At 63.6% G+C, this 18,004-nt stretch overlaps 2 protein-coding genes across 3 annotated transcripts; one reads left to right on the top strand and one right to left on the bottom strand.

Moving 5' to 3' along the window:
• The first annotated feature begins 246 nt into the window (after window positions 1-246).
• MED16 (mediator complex subunit 16) lies at window positions 247-13,596 on the top strand. Of its 2 annotated transcripts, none has more exons than XM_036100734.2 (15): window positions 247-388; window positions 2,114-2,335; window positions 3,054-3,161; window positions 3,468-3,637; window positions 4,365-4,796; window positions 5,308-5,413; window positions 7,397-7,552; window positions 7,652-7,863; window positions 8,532-8,738; window positions 8,899-9,109; window positions 9,489-9,622; window positions 10,515-10,707; window positions 10,976-11,192; window positions 12,368-12,451; window positions 12,937-13,596. In XM_036100734.2, the coding sequence occupies exons 2-15, from the start codon at window positions 2,203-2,205 to the stop codon at window positions 13,061-13,063; spliced, it is 2,490 nt and encodes an 829-aa protein (XP_035956627.1). In that variant the 5' UTR covers window positions 247-388; window positions 2,114-2,202; the 3' UTR covers window positions 13,064-13,596. The 2 variants fall into 2 exon arrangements, with proteins under 2 accessions (XP_035956627.1, XP_035956626.1); XM_036100733.2 differs by having other exon boundaries at window positions 2,151-2,335.
• A 2,055-nt stretch (window positions 13,597-15,651) lies between these two features.
• Window positions 15,652-17,610, bottom strand: CFD (complement factor D). The gene is made up of 5 exons (XM_036100791.2): window positions 17,220-17,610; window positions 16,596-16,752; window positions 16,363-16,507; window positions 16,020-16,277; window positions 15,652-15,870 (listed from the first exon to the last, which is right to left on the bottom strand). Exons 1-5 carry the CDS (start codon window positions 17,275-17,277, stop codon window positions 15,709-15,711), a joined length of 780 nt encoding a protein of 259 aa, XP_035956684.1. The 5' UTR covers window positions 17,278-17,610; the 3' UTR covers window positions 15,652-15,708.
• Window positions 17,611-18,004: the final 394 nt, after the last annotated feature.

An 18,004-nucleotide genomic window follows, 5' to 3' on the forward strand; every position in this document is an offset into this window, starting at 1 on the left:
ATGTTGCTCTTGACCCAGGCACTATTTATAGTGCTTAGAATAAATGACTTTACACAAAGGGTGAATTCTCTTACAGCGGGTCAGCGACACATTCTTTTCTAGATTCGTACAACATATAGAATAACGAAATGGGATCATTCACTGAAGTGAGAAAGCGTTCACTGTTCTGCCAAATATAACTCAGGTGGCTTCTGGGACGCCACTAAAAGCCGTATGCAAATGCGCCGGAAGCGGGGTTGAGTCGCCGCCTTCCCAGAAGTCTCTGGGAAGCGGCCGCGCTGCGCGGGCAAACTCGTTGCTCCCGGGGAAGATGGCGGTGCCGGAGCCGGGGAGCTAGGGCGAGTGCAGGCAGCGGCTGCCTACTCGGCTTGGCGCCTGGGCCGGCTCGGTGAGCGCGGGGCTGCGGGGGCCGGAGAGGTCGGCCAGCCTCCGGTCGGCGCCCGCAGCTGGGGGGAACGCAGCCCGGAGAAGGCGGGACAAGCGGGCCGGGGGCGGGGCCTGCGGGGTCAGAGGGCGGGCCTCGGGGGACGGAGGGTGCTGGGCACACGGCCGGGGGCGGGCGGGGTCTGGGGCTTGTGGCGGAGACTTGTGTGAAGCCGGGGGCGAGCTGGGGTCGGATGCGGAGAGCCGGGGGAGGCCGGGCGGGGCCGGGGGGCGGGGCTCAAGGGTAATGGGGGATTTGGTGGTGCGACCGGGGGGCCCTGTGTACGGCGGTAGATGCTGGCAGGCGAAGGGTTTGGGGTCTCTGGGATGGGTCTGAGAGTTTAGGCCGGGCCTGGGGGCTCAAGGGGCCATCCGAAAGCAAAGATTGTAGGGGATGGGCTTGGGGATGGAGGCTTCGGGGGCGGGACTTAAGGACTCGCAGGCGCTTGTGGGCGGGGCCTTGGTGTCCCCGGTCAGGGCTTGGAGAAGTAGGGGGACCTGGGGGTAGTGATTGAGAAAAATGGGGCTGATCGCACTTGTAATCTCACCGGACTCCTGCGAAAGAAAGGAAAGTAACCTATGATCGATGCTGGCACGTAGAGAGCCACGAGGAAAAGTTCACCATCATTACTTTTGTTAGACTTCTTTAAGTTGCACCTCTGCCTCCCCTGGAGGCGGTGTCCTCGCTGCTCTTGCGTATCTGTGGGCTCTTCCTCCAGGACAGACCCAGGGCCCGACCTCTATGCACACTGCCCACTGCCCTCATCATTGCTTACTTGGACCAGTGCATTCACCTTCACCCCATCCCTGGCTGTGCACTCCAGACCGCCAGAGGGGTCCTGTTCAAATGTAGATAGCTCACAGCCCTCTGGGGGCCCCCCCTCCCACTAGGGTGAAAACCTCCAGGGCCCTGTAGGACTCGCCCCCGTCACCTCCTGCCCCCACCTTGCCCCCTTTCCCTTCGCTCATCTGCTCCAGCCACATGGGCCGCTTGGCCACTCCTCCAACGCCCGAGGGGCCATCCGTCCTCTGGGTCTTTGCACAGGTGTTCCCTCCACCTGCAGTGAACTTCCCCCAGACATCTGCATGCCTTGCTCCCTCACAACTACACTGGGATGTTGTCTTTCTGATTAGGCCTCCCTGTTCCTCCATGTTTATTTATTTTATTTTTATTTTTTTTAAAGATTTTATTTATTTATTTGACAGAGAGAGACACAGCGAGAGAGGGAACATAAGCAGGGAGAGTGGGAGAGGGAGAAGCAGGCGCCCCGCAGAGCAGGGAGCCCGATGCGGGGCTCGATCCCAGGACCCCGGGATCATGACCTGAGCCGAAGGCAGACGCTTAACGACTGAGCCACCCAGGCGCCCCTATTTATTTTATTTTTTAAAAGATTTTATGTATTTGAGAGAGAGAGAGAGGGAGCATGAGTCAGGGGCAGAGGCAGAGGGTGAGGGAGAAGCAGACTCCCCGCTGATAAGGCAGCCCGACACTGGGCTTGATTCCAGGACCCTGAGATCATGACCCCAGCCGAAAGCAGATGCTTAACTGACTGAGCCACCCAGGTGCCCCTCCCTCCATGTTTAAAATGCAGCTTCCCTTACACAACACACGAGACCCAAGGGCAGGGATTGGGTTCATTTCATTCCCTGTGGTAAGCCAGCGTCCAGCGTGGAACTTGGCATCCTGCAGGGACTCAGAGAATGTCAGTGTCAACCTCCTCCCTCAGGAGCTGCTGACCATCCTCATCCTCGGTGTGTGACCTGTGGCATGTGGGCACAATGGATCTGGCTTACGTCTGCGAGTGGGAGAGATGGCCCAAGAGTACCCACTGCCCGTCAGTGCCCCTGGCCTGTGCTTGGTCCTGCCGCAACCTCATTGCCTTCACCACTGACCTTCGAAATGATGACCAAGGTGTGCTTCCTTGCCCCCCAGCCCAGCCCCCCTCGCCTGGTGTCCCCATTGGGGAACTGGGTCTCCAGCCCTGCCTGGGAGTCACCCTTCACCCATGTGGGCCCTCTCAGGGTTTTCTCATCTACAACTGGGGGTGGTGAGGACCCTAACCTCACAGGTGTGCAAAGGGCAGATGCACTGCTCTCCTATACCTGGTGCTGGGGTGGGGTAGGGGGGAAGACCCTGGAATCACCCCTTTGGGATGGAATGGGGCAAGGGATGTGCGGTCCCCTAGGGCTTGGAGACTTGATGCGCAGTTTTCCAGACCATACATGTTACTATCTTGTTTTTGGAAGCCTGGAAATTACTTTGCTGGGACCTGTTTTCTGTCTGTTGTTTAAACAATGTGTGCTTGTTGGAGAAAATTAGAAAAGCAAAGGAATTTAGCATAAGGAAAAAAAAACCACGGAGAGATGCCCACCATTAACATCTGGGGATCATTTTCTTCTAGTTTTTTCTACGTCTCTTCTAAAAACATGACCACGCTTATGGCGAGGTCACAGGCCTGCTTTGGTCTCCTTGTTAGCACCGGGGCTGTCTACACGGTCAACAGCAGAGCAGCCCTCTGCCATCCCCGTGGGTGGGATGTTCCCTGGATTCCTCCCTGAGCCCTCCTGGGGTCATCAGAAGCTTCAGGGTTGTTATGGTTGCTGTGTTGACCGTGTGCTGTCCTCTGCAGACCTCACCCGCATGATCCATATCCTGGATACAGAGCACCCCTGGGATGTGCACTCCGTCAACTCAGAACACAGCGAGGCCATCACCTGCCTCGAGTGGGACCAGTCGGGTGAGGATGGGCCGGGGGCGGGTGGTCCTGCATGGCTGAGGGAGACAGTGATGTTCATCCTTGATCCTGAATCTCAAGGCAACGTGCTCTCTTTTCCTGGTCACGTCCCCAGAATACACAGCTGGGACTGGTAGCCTCAACCTGTGGCTTTGTGGCCACGACTCTTCACATTCCCCACATGCACACTTGTTTTAGGAGCACCCTTGTGCCACTCCCCTGCTTCACTGCTCCGAGGCCTGCTCCTCCGGGCCCTGGATGTACTACCAGTAGCTGCCCCCGCTCACGGTGAGGGTTTGCCCCCTACAGGCTCCCGGCTCCTGTCGGCTGATGCTGATGGGCAGATCAAGTGCTGGAGCATGGCAGACCACCTGGCCAACAGCTGGGAGAGCCACGTGGGCAGCCTGGTGGAAGGGGACCCCATCGTGGCCCTGTCCTGGCTGCACAATGGTGTGAAGCTGGCCCTGCACGTGGAAAAGGTGGGTGTCCTGCCTGAGCAAGTGGGTGCAGTAGGTGAGATTATTCACCCTGCTTGTTCACCTGCTTGTTCACCTGCTGCTCCTCTCCCACCACCAGCATCCTTTGGTTTTTCTAGTACTGGGCCCAACTCATGCTTGCAATTAAGCTGTCATCATCTGTGTCTTCAGTGAGCCACCTATTTAACTGATGGCCGCTGTCCTCAGCGGACCTTTCCATTTAACTGATGGCCGCTGTCCTCAGCGGGCCTTTCGTTTAACTGATGGCCGCTGTCCTCAGCGAACCTTCCATTTAACTGGTGGCTGCTGCCCTCAGTGGGCCTTTTCCATTTAACTGATGGCCGCTGTCCTCAGCAAACCTCCCATTTAACTGTTGGCTGCTGTCCTCAGTGGGCCTTTCCGTTTAACTGAGGGCCGCTGTCCTCAGCAAACCTTCCATTTAACTGATGGCTGCTGTCCTCAGCGGGCCTTCCATTTAACTGATGATTGTTGTCCTTAGTGAACCTCCTGTTTAACTGGTGGCTGGCATCCTCAGGGAACCACTGATGGTTGGTTCTCAAAATCCAATTCACTGTTAGATTCAGTTATATCCCAGAATTCCTCTTTCTGTGCCCCCAGAGGGGGGGTTGTCAGGTCACAAAGGACAGACGCCTAAAGCCTGGTCAGGATGCTCTCAGCTGGGGCTGGCATTGGCAGTAAACAGACCCCTTGCTCCCTTCTCTCCCCATAGTCAGGTGCCTCCAGCTTCGGTGAGAAGTTCTCCCGCGTCAAATTCTCACCGTCACTCACGCTGTTTGGCGGCAAGCCTATGGAGGGCTGGATCGCAGTGACAGTCAGTGGCCTGGTCACCGTGTCCCTGCTCAAGCCCAGTGGGCAGGTGCTGACGTCAACGGAGAGTCTGTGCCGGCTGCGTGGCCGTGTGGCCCTGGCCGACATCGCCTTCACCGGCGGTGGCAACATTGTGGTGGCCACTGCGGATGGCAGCAGCGCCTCTCCCGTGCAGTTCTACAAGGTGTGCGTGAGCGTGGTCAGTGAGAAGTGCCGCATCGACACCGAGATCCTGCCCTCGCTCTTCATGCGCTGCACCACTGACCTCAACCGCAAGGACAAGTTCCCCGCCATCACCCACCTCAAGTTCCTGGCCCGGGACATGTCGGAGCAGGTGAGCTCCTGTCCGGGGGGTGCCCGCCCCCCGGCTGCAGCAGCAGAACTCCACACGTTTCTCATCTCAAGCGTTGGGGTCAGGAGTCTGATGCGGGCCTCACGAGGCTAAAACCCCGGTGTGAGCAGGGCTGGTCCCCCCGGGGGCCCCTGGGAGACCTGTCTGCTGCCTTTTCCTGGCTCGTGGGCCCCCCCTGCATCCTCACCGCCGGCAGCACGGGCTCTGTTCATCTCTGGGACTCCCACCCTCTGCCTCCCCCTCCTGAGGACTCTGGGCCCCAAAGCCTACAGATCCTGGAAGTCGGGATGGAGTCCTCTTTGGGGACATCTTTGTGGCCGTTGGTCAGTGGTCACCCAGGGCTCCAGTGTAACCACACATCAGTAAGGCCCCCGACTTTGTGAAGCCTTGATGGTTTCCTCGGCTGCCCTCTGCTTTCCACTGGGGGGATGGCCACCGGCGCGACATCTGCCATTCCAGCCCCGCCCTCCTGACCAGCTGCTGCCGTCCCCAGGTGCTCCTGTGTGCGTCCAGCCAGATGAGCAGCATCGTGGAGTGCTGGTCCCTGCGGAAGGAGGGGCTTCCTGTGAACAATGTTTTCCAGCAGATCTCACCTGTGGGTGAGTCCCCCCGCTCCTGGGGCACTGGGCTTCCAGCGCAGCGTGCGGGAGCTGCTCCGAACAGCTACACGGTGCCGGCCCGCTCCACCCTCTTCACGCCTGCTGTGCAGCCGCTTCATTCCCGTCCTGGAGAGCCCCCTGTCCTGAGGCTCAGAGACATAAGGTCCCCCAGTCGTCCCACAGGCGGGTAGCCTGACTGCCTCACTCTGACGCCTCCTGTGGGGAGCATGTGCCTGCTTGAGGGAACAGCAGTGCAAAGGTCCTGGGGCAGAGACCAGGAGCTAGAGTGGCTGAGCAAGCAGGGGCACAAATACGCATTGCGGCAGCGCTGTGGGTACACACAGCCCGCTGGGCTGCAGAGGCCAGTTAATCCTAAAAACCACACAATCCTCCAAAAAGTCTGGTCTGTGGTGAGGAAACCGAGGCCTAGAGGGCGTGACTGAGTTGGCGCAGAATGTACCCACTGGCTCACCTCCCCCTCCCCTGCACCCATGTGGAACCCGCAGTGGCTCCAGATGGCCCTGACCTCCCCCCCACCCCCCCAAGGCGCGCCCCCTCTCCCTGACGGACCCTGGGACGTGCTAGCCCAGCCTGAAGTGACTGAGAAGCCAGAAAAGCCTCTGGGCTTTCACCCCCCCGGGGCCCACACACAGAGATGATTTCCAGTAGACGAGAGCCGGGCTCTGCTGACGAGCGCTAATGGAGCCTGGAGTGGCTGGCTGTGCCCGGGGCGGGTGGGGGGTACTCGGGACCCGCTAGCGAAGCTGTGTCAAGAGGCCCCCGTGGCTCCTGCCCCCATGGGGCAGTTACATAAGCTGCGCGCTGTGGGGCAGAGTGATTAACGTGAAGACGGTCACAGCTGCCCTTTGCCCAGACCCCGCGTCCTCAGCTTGGCGGCGGCGGGCAGGGCCACAGGTGTGCATGGCCCCCTGCCCCCGAGCAGAGGGTGACCAGCCCCAGGGCCAGCCTGGCCACAGCCACGACCTAGCGTTTGTGCCCCGTTCAGGTGCAGATGGCTTGGCATGCTGCCTGGACGTCCGCCGTGGTGACTATTACAGCCCTGTTGTCCCTGTTGGGTACTGAATTACCTTCTGGCCTTAGGCAGTCTCAGTGCTCTCTGGGCCTCAGTTTCCCCTGGGGGCAGAGCTTGCCCGGACTCCCTCCCTGGGCTCACGGCAGGTTTATAAGCTGTGACAAGCCATTCAGGGCAGAGCTCTAAGGCGGAGGGGTGGCAGGGAGGAGCTGTGTGATAGCTGTCGCCGTGTGACAGACCAGCCCCAGGCTCAGTAGCTCAAAACCACAGCTCCACGCTGTGCTGGGAGGGGCCGCCTCTGCTGCTCGGCCTGGTTTGCGTGTCTGCTGTCCGCTGCCAGGCCATCCGGGCTGCTGCCTGTCAGCTGGGCACCTCATCTCCCCCCATGGCACGCGTGTCCCTGCAGGCCTGCCCCGGCGCGTCCCAGCGCATGAGCACTGTGGGAGTCTCTGCCCGTGTCACGTTTGCCAGCACCCACTGGCCAACCCTGGATTCACGGAAACCAGTCCGCCAGTTGTTGGGGGCTTTTATCACCAAGAGTGTGGGTGCAGGGGGGCCGATCTGTGGCACCTTGACCGTCCAGCTCAAGTCTCATAAGGCGGGCAGAGCTGCCCCCCACCCCCGGGACCACTTACATCACAAGAAAACCCGACGCAGGCTGGCCGGGTCTCAAGGGTGTGTGTGGTGGTGGGGTCGGGGTGCTCCCACCGGCCCCAGCCTCGTGGTCCCGTGAAGTCCCAGGGCAGGATCATGCTGGTCCAGCTTTTGTCCCCGGCCCGTCGTGAGCCGTATGCCTGGCTGGGCCGTGGAGCGCTCTGAGTGGCCATGCTGGGGCAGGGTCCCCAGTGCAGGGCCAGAGGCGGGGGCCAGGGTGGCGTGCCTGGCGCCCCCTGCAGGGATCCGCCCTGCTGCATGTCTCATCTGTTCTGCCCCCCCCACCCCGTTTGCAGTCGGCGACAAACAGCCCATGATTCTGAAATGGCGTATCCTGTCCGCCACCAACGACCTGGACCGTGTGTCTGCCGTGGCGCTCCCTAAGCTGCCCATCTCGCTCACCAACACTGACCTGAAGGTGGCCAGCGACACCCAGTTCTACCCCGGCCTCGGTATTGCTCCCTCTCCGCGGGCAGCCCCTTCCCACCCTAGCTGCCGGCGGGTGTCCCCAGCGCTCCGCATGGCTCAGTTGCCTGCACTCCCACCTGCAGGGCTGGCCCTGGCCTTTCACGACGGCAGCGTCCACATCGTGCACCGGCTGTCGCTGCAGAGCATGGCCGTCTTCTACAGCTCCGCGGCCCCGCGCTCCGCCGACGAGCCGGCCATCAAGCGTCCACGGGCCACCGGCCCTGCCGTCCACTTCAAGGCCATGCAGCTCTCCTGGACCTCGCTGGCCCTGGTCGGCATCGACAACCACGGGAAGGTGAGCTTCGAAGCTCTGGGCCTCAGGGAAGAGTGAGGGGTGGGCCCTGGGACCCCCATTCCTGTCCCTGCTGCTGGACAGCCCAAGATTCCTCATCTGTGTGGTGAGGTTCCTCTGACCCTCTGGGGTCCCAGAGAAAGGTCTGCTGTGGTCTGGGGCGCCCAGTAGGTGCTCAGCAAGCAGGAGCCGTGAGGATGGTTGCTCTTCACCGTGGTGACGGACATAAGCCTCCTGTGGCACCAGGGCTTCCTAGGTGCTTAGTAAATGTTTTTGTTCCCCAGGGGGCCTTGGCCTGGCAGATGGGCGCGCTGTGCACGCTCACCCTCCGCCCCAGGCAGGCCCGGCCCCCCACTTTCCATTGCAGACCCCTCACGAAATCAGCTTCTGTGAGTCGCTTTTCTTTGTGCCTCCCGCCTGAATCCACTTACTGTTGGCCCTGTCCTCGGTGTGTCCATGTGGCAGGCAGGCCAGGAGGTTTCTCCTTGTGAGAGGGGTTCCGCTTCTGGAGACCCTGTGGCCCACAAGTGGATTTGCAAGGCCCAGGGAGGGAGCGCTAGGTGCCTGGGGTCACTAGGTATGGGGCTGGGGCCCAGGTCCCCCCGGCACTCTCCTCCCTGCCTGAGGGTGCAGCCGGCTCGGCCCTCACCTGGTGCTTCCCCCTCCGGCAGCTGAGCATGCTGCGCATCTCGCCGTCCATGGGCCACACGCTGGACGTGAGCTTGGCCCTGCGGCACCTGCTCTTCCTGCTGGAGTACTGCATGGTGACGGGCTACGACTGGTGGGACACGCTGCTGCACGTGCAGCCCGGCATGGTGCAGAGCCTGGTGGAGAAGCTGCACGAGGAGTACACGCGCCAGAACGCAGCCCTGCAGCAGGTAGGCTCGCTGCCCCCACCCCACTAACGAGCTCCGAACCTCGGCATCTTCTGCGAGAAGTCAGCCCCCCGGGGGGCTCTGGCGGAAGCTGCTTCCCGGCCCCCTTGGGGGGCTGGCCCTGCCCGTGGGCCGCCCACTCCCACCGCCTGTCCCCACCCAGGTCTTGTCCACCCGGATCCTGGCCATGAAGGCCTCGCTGTGCAAGCTGTCACCCTGCACGGTGGCCCGTGTGTGCGACTATCATGCCAAGCTCTTCCTTGTGGCCGTCAGCTCCACGCTCAAGTCCCTCCTGCGCCCCCACTTCCTCAACACACCCGACAAGAGTCCCGGCGACCGGCTGACCGAGGTCTGCACCAAGATCACCGACGCCGGTGGGTCCTGCCCCCGACACCCTTCACGAGCGGTCATCCTAAGCCCCACCTGAGGGGTGGGCTGTTGACCACGTGCCAGTCATGGGGTGGGGGCGGTCACCAGAAGGGCCCTCACGGGGGCTCGCCCCAGAGCTGGGGACAGATGGTAGCCACAGGGGAGTGTCAGCCGGACCAGGCTGGGGAGCAGAGTCCCGACGGGCCGCTTCCCCGCCCCCACCCCGGGCCCTTTTCTTCGAGGTCCGGGGCCCGGCTCACAATGGGTGCTGCGGGGTGTTGGCGGTGGGACCAGGGGCGCAGAGCCTGGCACCCCCGTGTGCGTGCGTATGTGCGTGCATGCGCCGCAAGGCCCTGGTGTACCTGATGGCCTGTCCCCTCGCAGACATCGACAAGGTCATGATCAACCTCAAGACGGAGGAGTTCGTCCTGGACATGAACACACTCCAGGCGCTGCAGCAGCTCTTGCAGTGGGTGGGGGACTTCGTGCTCTACTTGCTGGCCAGCCTGCCCAACCAGGTGCGGTCCCTCCTGGGCGGTCCCAGCCCCCTCCGCACAGCCCCCGCCCCCTCGGTCCTGGCCCGCCCCGCTCTGCAGCAGCGCCCCGCCCCCTGGGTCCTGGCCCGCCCCCCTCTGCAGCAGCTCCCCCGCCCCCTCTGCAGCAGTGTCCCGCCCCCTGGGTCCTGGCCCGCCCCCCTCTGCAGCGCCGCCCCCGCCCCCTCTGCAGCAGCTCCCCCGCCCCCTCTGCAGCAGTGTCCCGCCCCCTGGGTCCTGGCCCGCCCCCCTCTGCAGCAACGTCCCCGCCCTCCTCTGCAGCAGCTCCCCCGCCCCCTGGGTTCTGGCCCGCCCCCCTCCACAGCAGCGCCCCTCCCACCTCCGCAGCAGCGTCCCCGCCCCCTGGGTCCTGGCCTGCCCCCCCTCTGCAGCAGCGCCCCGCCCCCCTCTGCAGCAGTGCCCCGCCCCCTTGCAGCAGCGTCCCCGCCCCCCTCTCCAGCAGCGCCCCACTCTTCTGCAGCAGCGCCCCGCCTCGTCCCCCCAGAGTTCAGGGGAAGTGAGCTGTGTGCACCCACCTTCCCCCGGGGCTTGTGCACAGGGGTAAGCCCCACACCCGCCCTGACCCCAGGCCACGAGGGTGGCCGAGTGCATCTCCTGCCCCACGTTTAAATCCTCTGCCCCTCCCAGGACGATTTGAAATCCCTCTTGCCCCTTCCCCACGTGTTGGCTGCCAGGGGTAACCGCTTCGCTGCCTCCTCCTGGCACCACACGGTGGCTGGTTGCTGGAGTCGCTGACTCTGCTTCCGGAATGCCGGTGGCCCAGTGCCCGGGGCTGCCCTGGCCTGTTTCCCCACACGCTGAGGTCCCAGAATGCTGTACACACTTAGGCGTACAGCCCGAGTGCCTCTCCCTGTAGGGCTCCCCGCTGCGGCCGGGCCACAGCTTCCTGCGGGACGGCACCTCGCTGGGCATGCTGCGGGAGCTGATGGTCGTCATCCGCATCTGGGGCCTGCTGAAGCCCAGCTGCCTGCCCGTGTACACGGCCACCTCAGACACCCAGGACAGCATGTCGCTGCTCTTCCGCCTGCTCACCAAGCTCTGGATCTGCTGTAAGACCCCACCCCCAGCCTTCGTCCCCCCGCCACAATACAAGTCCTGGCTGAGAGCCCCCAGCCCCCAAATACCAGCCCCCAGGTCAGACTGTCATGGCCCCCAGTGCCCAGCACAGATGCTCATGGAGCGACAGCACCGTCTGCTGTCTTGTGTCGCTGGATCCCTGATGCCAGGAAGGGAGCCCAGGGCTCGCTGCGTGCTCGTTAGTCGGGGAGCCTGGCGCTCCACGGCCGGCAGTGCATCCCCATGGTCCCCTCCCCGCAGGCCGTGATGAGGGCCCCACGAGCGAGCCGGATGAGGCCCTTGTGGATGAGTGTTGCCTGCTGCCCAGCCAGCTGCTCATCCCCAGCCTGGACTGGCTGCCCGTCAGCGACGGCCTGGTCAGCCGCCTGCCGCCCAAGCAGCCTCTGCGCCTGCACTTCGGCAGGGCCCCCACGCTGCCCGCCGGCGCCAGCACCCTGCAGCTGGACGGCCTTGTCAGGTGCGTGCCACCGCTGCGCCGGGCCAGCCGTTGCTCTCTGGCCTTGATCGTGACGCTGGCCCGGGAGCCATCCTCACTCGGCCGGTGATGGCCCTGCCGCCTGTCCATGCCTGCGCTTGGGCATCTGTGTGCGTCACCGTCCCTCCAGTCTGTCCCCCTGCGTGGAGTGTCGCGTGGCCGGTTCTGACTCAGGCCCCAGCCCCTGTGGAGCTCAAGCATGTCCTGCGCGGCCCATGGCCCCCTGTGGAAGAGCATAGTGCAGACGCTGCAGTGTGGCCCAGGGCCCCGGGTGGACAAACCACAGCATCAGGCAGGGTGCTCTCGGGGCGAGAGGCAACCTCCGGAACCTGCCCTGGGCAGCTGCCGTTGGAACGCGTGGGTGGGGTCAGCCCTACTGCCGAGCAGCACCTGGGGCAGGGTTTCGTCCCCGCTCTTTAGGCAGGAAAGATGCACTGATCCGACGTCACGCAAGGTGCTTCTCCATTTCAGACACTCACGTGACAGACTCGCGTGAATTCCCCACGCATCTGTTACTTTCGGTGGAAATTTTAGAAAACGTAGATGAGCCAAATGAAGACAGTTAGCCCCGTGTGGCCTCCTTTGGGTGAAATACTTCGGGCATTGGGCTCCACAAGCTTCTGGCATCTTTCTTGTGTCATAACGGGAGGGACCGCTTGATAAGTACCAGGCTTTCATTTGTGCTTGGCTTTCAGGAAAAACTTTTAAGAGGGGGTCGATCACAAGGGAATTTTTTTTTTTTTTTAAAGACTGTTTATTTGACAGAGAAAGACAGCGAGAGAGGGAACACAAGCAGGGGGAGTGGGAGAGGGAGAAGCAGGCTTCCCGCCGAGCAGGGAGCCCGATGCGGGGCTCGATCCCAGGACCCCGGGATCATGACCTGAGCCGAAGGCAGACGCTTAACAACTGAGCCACCCAGGTGTCCCCACAAGGAGGTCTTAAATTCATTGTTCTGGAAAGTTCAGATGTATTTAATACTGGTACAGCCCCGCCCAGCCCCCAGGTCCCCTCCCATGGGTTCTCCCGTGCCTTCCAGCGCTGCTGTGTCTGCAGGCGGAGGGCGGGCACGTCAGAGGGAGGTGTGTGTCTGTGTGTGCGCGTGAGCGCACGTGTGCGCGTGGACCCCTGAGCCGCGCACGTTCTCTCTCGTCCGCCAGGGCACCGGGCCAGCCCAAGATCGACCACCTGCGGAGGCTGCACCTGGGAGCCTACCCCACGGAGGAGTGCAAGGCCTGCACCAGGTGAGCGCTGCCCACCTCGGACCCCCTCCATCGACATGGGTCACGGGAGTGCCTCCCCCACGGGGCTGCCAGGTGTCCCCGCCTCGGGCACCGGCGGTGAGCAAGTGTCTGGGTACGGGTGAGCACGCAGCTTGCGGCTGCCCTGGGGGAGCGCTCAGGAGCCCGACAATACAGAAACAAAGCATGGGCCCTGTGCAAATACGGCCCCAGTTGTTGCCAGAGAACCCTGGATGCGAGTTGTGGCTCCTGGGGTCACTGCTGCTAGGGGGCGGCCGAGCCTCAAAAACCCCACAACCCCACCTCATCTGCTCATGGAGGTGAGGGGGCGATGCCTGAGCTGGGGTGGAAGGATGTGGAGGAGCCAGCTCGGCGTTGGGGGGTGCTGGGAACAGCACTCTTGGGGGGGGGAAGCAGCATGTGCCAAGGCCCAGTGGCAGGTGGGAGGACAGCCCAGCCAGGGCTCACCCGCCCGGCTCTGCCCCCAGGTGCGGCTGCGTCACCATGCTCAGGTCACCCAATAAGACGACAGCTGTCAAACAGTGGGAGCAGCGCTGGATTAAGAACTGCCTGTGTGGGGGTCTGTGGCGGCGGGTGCCCCTCAGCTACCCCTGACCGGGGCCCTCGCTGGTGACGCGGCATTCCACACACTCCAGACCTTCATCGGGTGCTTTGCAAAATAGGCGTCCTGGAAGTTGGCTTTCCGGGCCCCGTCACTGGACGGGGCAGGGGAGGACGTGGCCTGAAGCCTCACGTTGGTGCCCCGCGGCCCCGTCGGGGCTGCTTTCTCTCCCTCGAAGCCTTATGGTGGACCCGGGGTGGAGGGGCCCAGCCACCTGTGCCAGGTGGTGACTGAGACGGGTCTGTGGATCTCACGGGCTCAGGACCACAGCACGCGTGGTGCCCTCCCTGGACGCCCAGGCCTCAGCGGGCCCTCTGGGTGCCCCAGATCCTGGCTCCGAGGGTCCGGGATGCCCCGGGCCTCCGTTCTTCAGAATGTGCCACGCAAACCTGTGAGCTGCCGGGCATCTGCGTGGGTGCTGCCAGTGACAGCCGCCGGGACACCCGCTTCCGTCTCCTCACCTGCCCCTGCCAGCGCATCCGGGTGGTTCTGACCTCAGCAGGCCCAATAAACGTCCTGCCGGTCACAGGTGTCATGTTGGCGCCGGGTGCTGCCCCTCCCCGTCCCCGCCCCCCAGTTCTGGGCTCCCGTGCCCGCGTGTCACTGTCTTGCTGTCAACATTTATGGAGCACCTACTGTGTGCTAATCACAGGTTCCTGCGGGGAGTCGCGGGCCGGGCATGGTGGGTGGGCTTCTGTTGATGTGTGTGTCTATATCCTTTTTCCCTGCCTCCCCACTCGATCATCTCCCCCCCCCCGCCCCCCCCACACCGAGGCCCCTGGGTTTCTGGAAGCTCAGGCCTGGTCCCCCCAGGGGTTCCGCCTTCTGCCAACAAGCACTTTTCCCAATTATGTCCTGCTCCCCAGGCCTCCAGACAGAGTGCCCTGCCTGTGGAGCGCTAATTGGTTCTCTTGTTTTCCTGCTGGAAGGCTCAGGGAGGGCAGGCCAGGTGGATGCCCCCGGGAGGTAAATGCTGCGCGTGCGCTGGCGGGGGGGAAGCTCTGTGAGCCCCATTACCTGGCTGGGCCCGTGTTGCCCAGGAGGGCCTGCTGTTGGAGCTGACGCTTTCTGCGGGGACTTGGCATTTGCGGGCCAGCGCTGGGGGCAGGCGTGGAGGTGGGGAGCCGGCCCTTGACTGAGTTGGCGGGCTCCTGCCGCCCGCCTTGCCTCCAACCCTGCTGGTCACCACTGCCTGGTCTCCCTTTAGTGACACGGGGACCCCAAGGGCAGCCTCTCCTGGTCGAGGCGTATCTGGGTGAGTGGGCGCTGCTGATGGACAGAGCCTCCGTGAGCCAGTGGGGGAAGATGGGCAGATTTTTAGTCTACCTCACATGTAGGGCAGAGTCGGGGACAGTTTTGGGGAGCAGGGAAGAGAGCTCTTCTCCCTGGAGGCGAGCTCCATGGGGTCCTTCCCCCCGGATGGTGCCCAGCCCCCACTGCTGTGCCGTCTGCGTGGTTGAGGTTCAGGGCTCATGAACCTCATGCTTCTGCTTGGCCCTCCACACCCCTCACTGGGCCCCGTCCTCTTTAGCCATTGTCTCTCTCAAGTCCTACTTCCTAAGCTGGTTACTTGTTTTAGAACAACGGGCCCGTTCTGCACTCACATCACGGGTTTAAGGTTAAGTTGTGGTTTTATGACGTGAACATGACTCCCGTCAAGAGGTGGGGTCTGGGTCCCCTCATTCTGGAGCTCGTGCCGCCACGCTGTGAGGAAGACTGGACTAAGTTATTACGAGCAGGTGTCTGTGTCCACAGTGTGCAGCCCAGGGCTGAGCACAGAGTAGGTGCTCAGTAAGCGCTTGTGTACGAATGAGCGTATGACTCCAAGGTGAACACCCTGTAGTAGGAAGGTAAAACATGGCCACAGGTTCCAGTCCCAATTCCCCAACCCCCAGTGGGGCCCATGACTTCACCTCTCAGACCCTCAGTCTCCTTTTCAACAAAAGGGAAGTCATGAACCCCTCTGTGGGCCAAGCCTGACACCCGGGGCCTAGCGGGTGCTGGGTCTCAGTGGCTCCTCATCCAGGTGGGAGATGGCAAAGGGCCTCAGGCCTGGGTTCTGCCCTCCGACCTCCTTGTCGTTGCCCAGAAGGGTAAACTGAGGCCCAGGGCGCCCATCAGTGTGGCTGCTCTGGGACACCCATCCACCTAACTTACTCTGTGAACCTCGGAGCACCTGGCGATGACCACGAGCGCAGGTGCTGTGGTTCTGGGGTCGGATCCAGGCTTTGCCGGGAGCTTCCTCGGATCTCAGGGGAGTCACGAAGCCTCTGAGCCTCAGTTTCCCGATGTGGGACATGGGTCCCAAGAACACGACTGACTTCAGAGGGTCTGTGTACCTAAAGCTCAGCCCAGAGCAGGGCCTCGCACACAGTGGGCCCACCCGCCCCGCTTGGGAGGCCGGACAGAGGGCCGGACGTCCGCCCGAACGGCAGGGGCACCTGGGACGTGAGCCCCTCCCCCATCCCGGGTGGAAGAGTCGGGGCGCCCCCCTGCGGCCGAAGCGTGGAGCCGCGTCCTCGCCGCCCTCGGGTCCTCGTCCCCCGCGGCCGGCGGCGCGTGCTCAGTGCAGGCGGGGCGCTTGCAGGACAGGACTTTTATTGCTCGACCCCCGTGACCGCCGCCCCCCGGGGCCTCCTCAGGCGGCCGCGCCCTCGGCCAGCACACCGTCGATCCAGGCCGCGTAGCTCGCCACGCGCGTGTAGATGCCGGGCTTCTTGCGGTTGCCGCACACGCGCGAGCCCGAAGTGACCACGGCTTCGGCCACGCCGCCGCACACCAGTGGGCCCCCGGAGTCGCCCTGTGGGGGCGGGCCGTGAGCGCTGCGTCGCGCCCCGCGCCTCCGACCCCGCGCCCGGCTCTCTCCGCCCGTAGCCCTCCCTCTCCTCCCCCGCAGTCCGGACCTCGGTCCAGCCCCGCCCCCTCGATGGCCCGGCTCTCCCGGCGCACCTTGCAGGTGTCCCGGCGGTTGCTCTCCCCACACATCATGCGCTCGGTGATGGTGCCGTCGTGGTACGTGCGCAGGTTGCAGGTGGCGCGGTCGATCACCCGCAGGAGCAGGTGCTGCAGGCGGTCCGGCCGGCGGCCCGCGTGGGTGACCACACCCCAGCCGGCCACGTCGCAGAGCGTGCCGGCCGCCACGTCGCGGTCCTCGCGCTGCCAGGCCAGGGGCTGCACGGCGGGACCCAGCTCGGCCTTATCTGACAGCTGCGGGATGGGGCGGAAGCGAGCGTCAGGGCGGGGATGGGCGGGGTGCGTGCGGCAGGAGGGGTTGCGGCTGGACTTGGCTGACCTTCAGCAGGAGGAGGTCGTGGTCGATCGTGTCGGGCCGGCTGTCCGGGTGGGGCACTGCGCGGAGCACGTCGTACAGGCGCTTGGAGGGCTCCGGCTGCGACAGGGAGTGTGCGCCCAGGAGCACCTGCAGCTTCCCGTCCGCCCTGGGAGTGGGGTCCACATCAGAGCCACGTCCCCACGCCAGCCAAACCGCCTCCCGCGCTCTGCTCCGCCTCTCTCCAGGCCACTCACGCGTCCTCTAGGCAGTGCGCGGCGCTCAGCACCCACTGCTCGGACACCAGGAAGCCGCCGCACACGTGCTTGCCGTTCACCTGCACCGACGCCATGTAGGGCCGCGCGTGGGACACGGCCTCGCGGCCGCCCAGGATCCGCCCGCGAGGCTGCGCCGCTGGGGATGGGCAAGTGGGCGTGAGCGCCTCAGCGCTGGCCAGAGGCGAGCCCGCACACCTCCCTCCTGCACCCTGGCTGCTGCAGCCCGCTCAGGCCTGGCATTCTACCCGCCAGAGGGGCGAACTGCGCAGGGGCCAGGGAGCACAGCCCCGGACAGAATGGTGGGGAGTGGTGGGGTCTGGGGCAAATCCCGGCCTACACACTGCGCCTAACAGCTTCAAGGCAAACGGGAGCCAAGGGGGCTGCGGTCCAGCCGCCAGTCCTGCCCCGCGCAGCTGCGGATCCTCACTGTGGGGAAAGCTCAGGTCTCACATTCGAAGTTCTGAAAATTCCTAGACTTTCAGAGCCTTCCATGCACATGGATCCTGTGCCCCTTCCTGCCCACCTAGTGGAGCCGGTGGGGGGGGGGCTGACTGCCCCCCAGACTGGTGGCTCCCGCTGTCCCCTCGTCCCAGGTCCACTCACCACATGCGGCTGCTCCTAGGAGGACCAGAGTGACGAGATGCACCAGACGGTCTGCCATGTTGCTGTGGGGTGGCTGGAGCCTGGGGGGCACTTGTAGGAGCCTGGCTGGGGGCGGTGCCCCCGCCGGCCCTGTCTGTTGGGTGGGCAGCGGTCCAGCTGGGGAAAGCGAAACCTGCCTGCCCCGCTTCCACCCTCCGCAGCGCTGGGCTTAAGCTCCCTCACGGCTCCGCACCAAGACCACACAGGCAGTTGGAGGTGCCTGGTCCAGGACTGGCCTTCCTGTGACAGTACCCTCAGGATGGGCAGAAAGCAGAACAGGACGACCTACCCTTCAGCACCCTACCCTGCCAGCCCAGTCTCCCCAGAGTGCCCTTCCAGCCCCAAAGTTTTGCAACAGGACCTGGAGGCCACAGCTTGTAAACAACCAACTTCCTCGTTTTTCTGCCCCTCCCTTCTTTCTCTTCCTCCCCCAACTAGGAGAAGAAGTTGGGTGGGGGTGGGAAGGTCACCTGAGGTCCTTGTCCTCCGTGGCTCTGGGGCCTGATACCCCAGCAAGTAGAGTATTAGAAAGGTGGTGTGTAGGGGCAGCTGGGAAGACAGAAAAACCAACTTGAGGGGCGCCTGGGGGGCTCAGTCAGTGAAGCGTCTGCCTTGGGCTCAGGTCATGATCCCAGGGTTCTGGGATTGAGCCCAGCGTCGGGCTCCCTGCTCAGTGGGGAGTCTGCTTCTCCCTCTCCCTCTGCCTTTCCCCCTGCTCGGACTCTCTCTCTCTCTCTCTCAAATAA

This window comes from Halichoerus grypus, chromosome 1 (genome assembly GCF_964656455.1).
Source record: "Halichoerus grypus chromosome 1, mHalGry1.hap1.1, whole genome shotgun sequence".
Lineage (NCBI taxonomy): Eukaryota > Metazoa > Chordata > Mammalia > Carnivora > Phocidae > Halichoerus > Halichoerus grypus.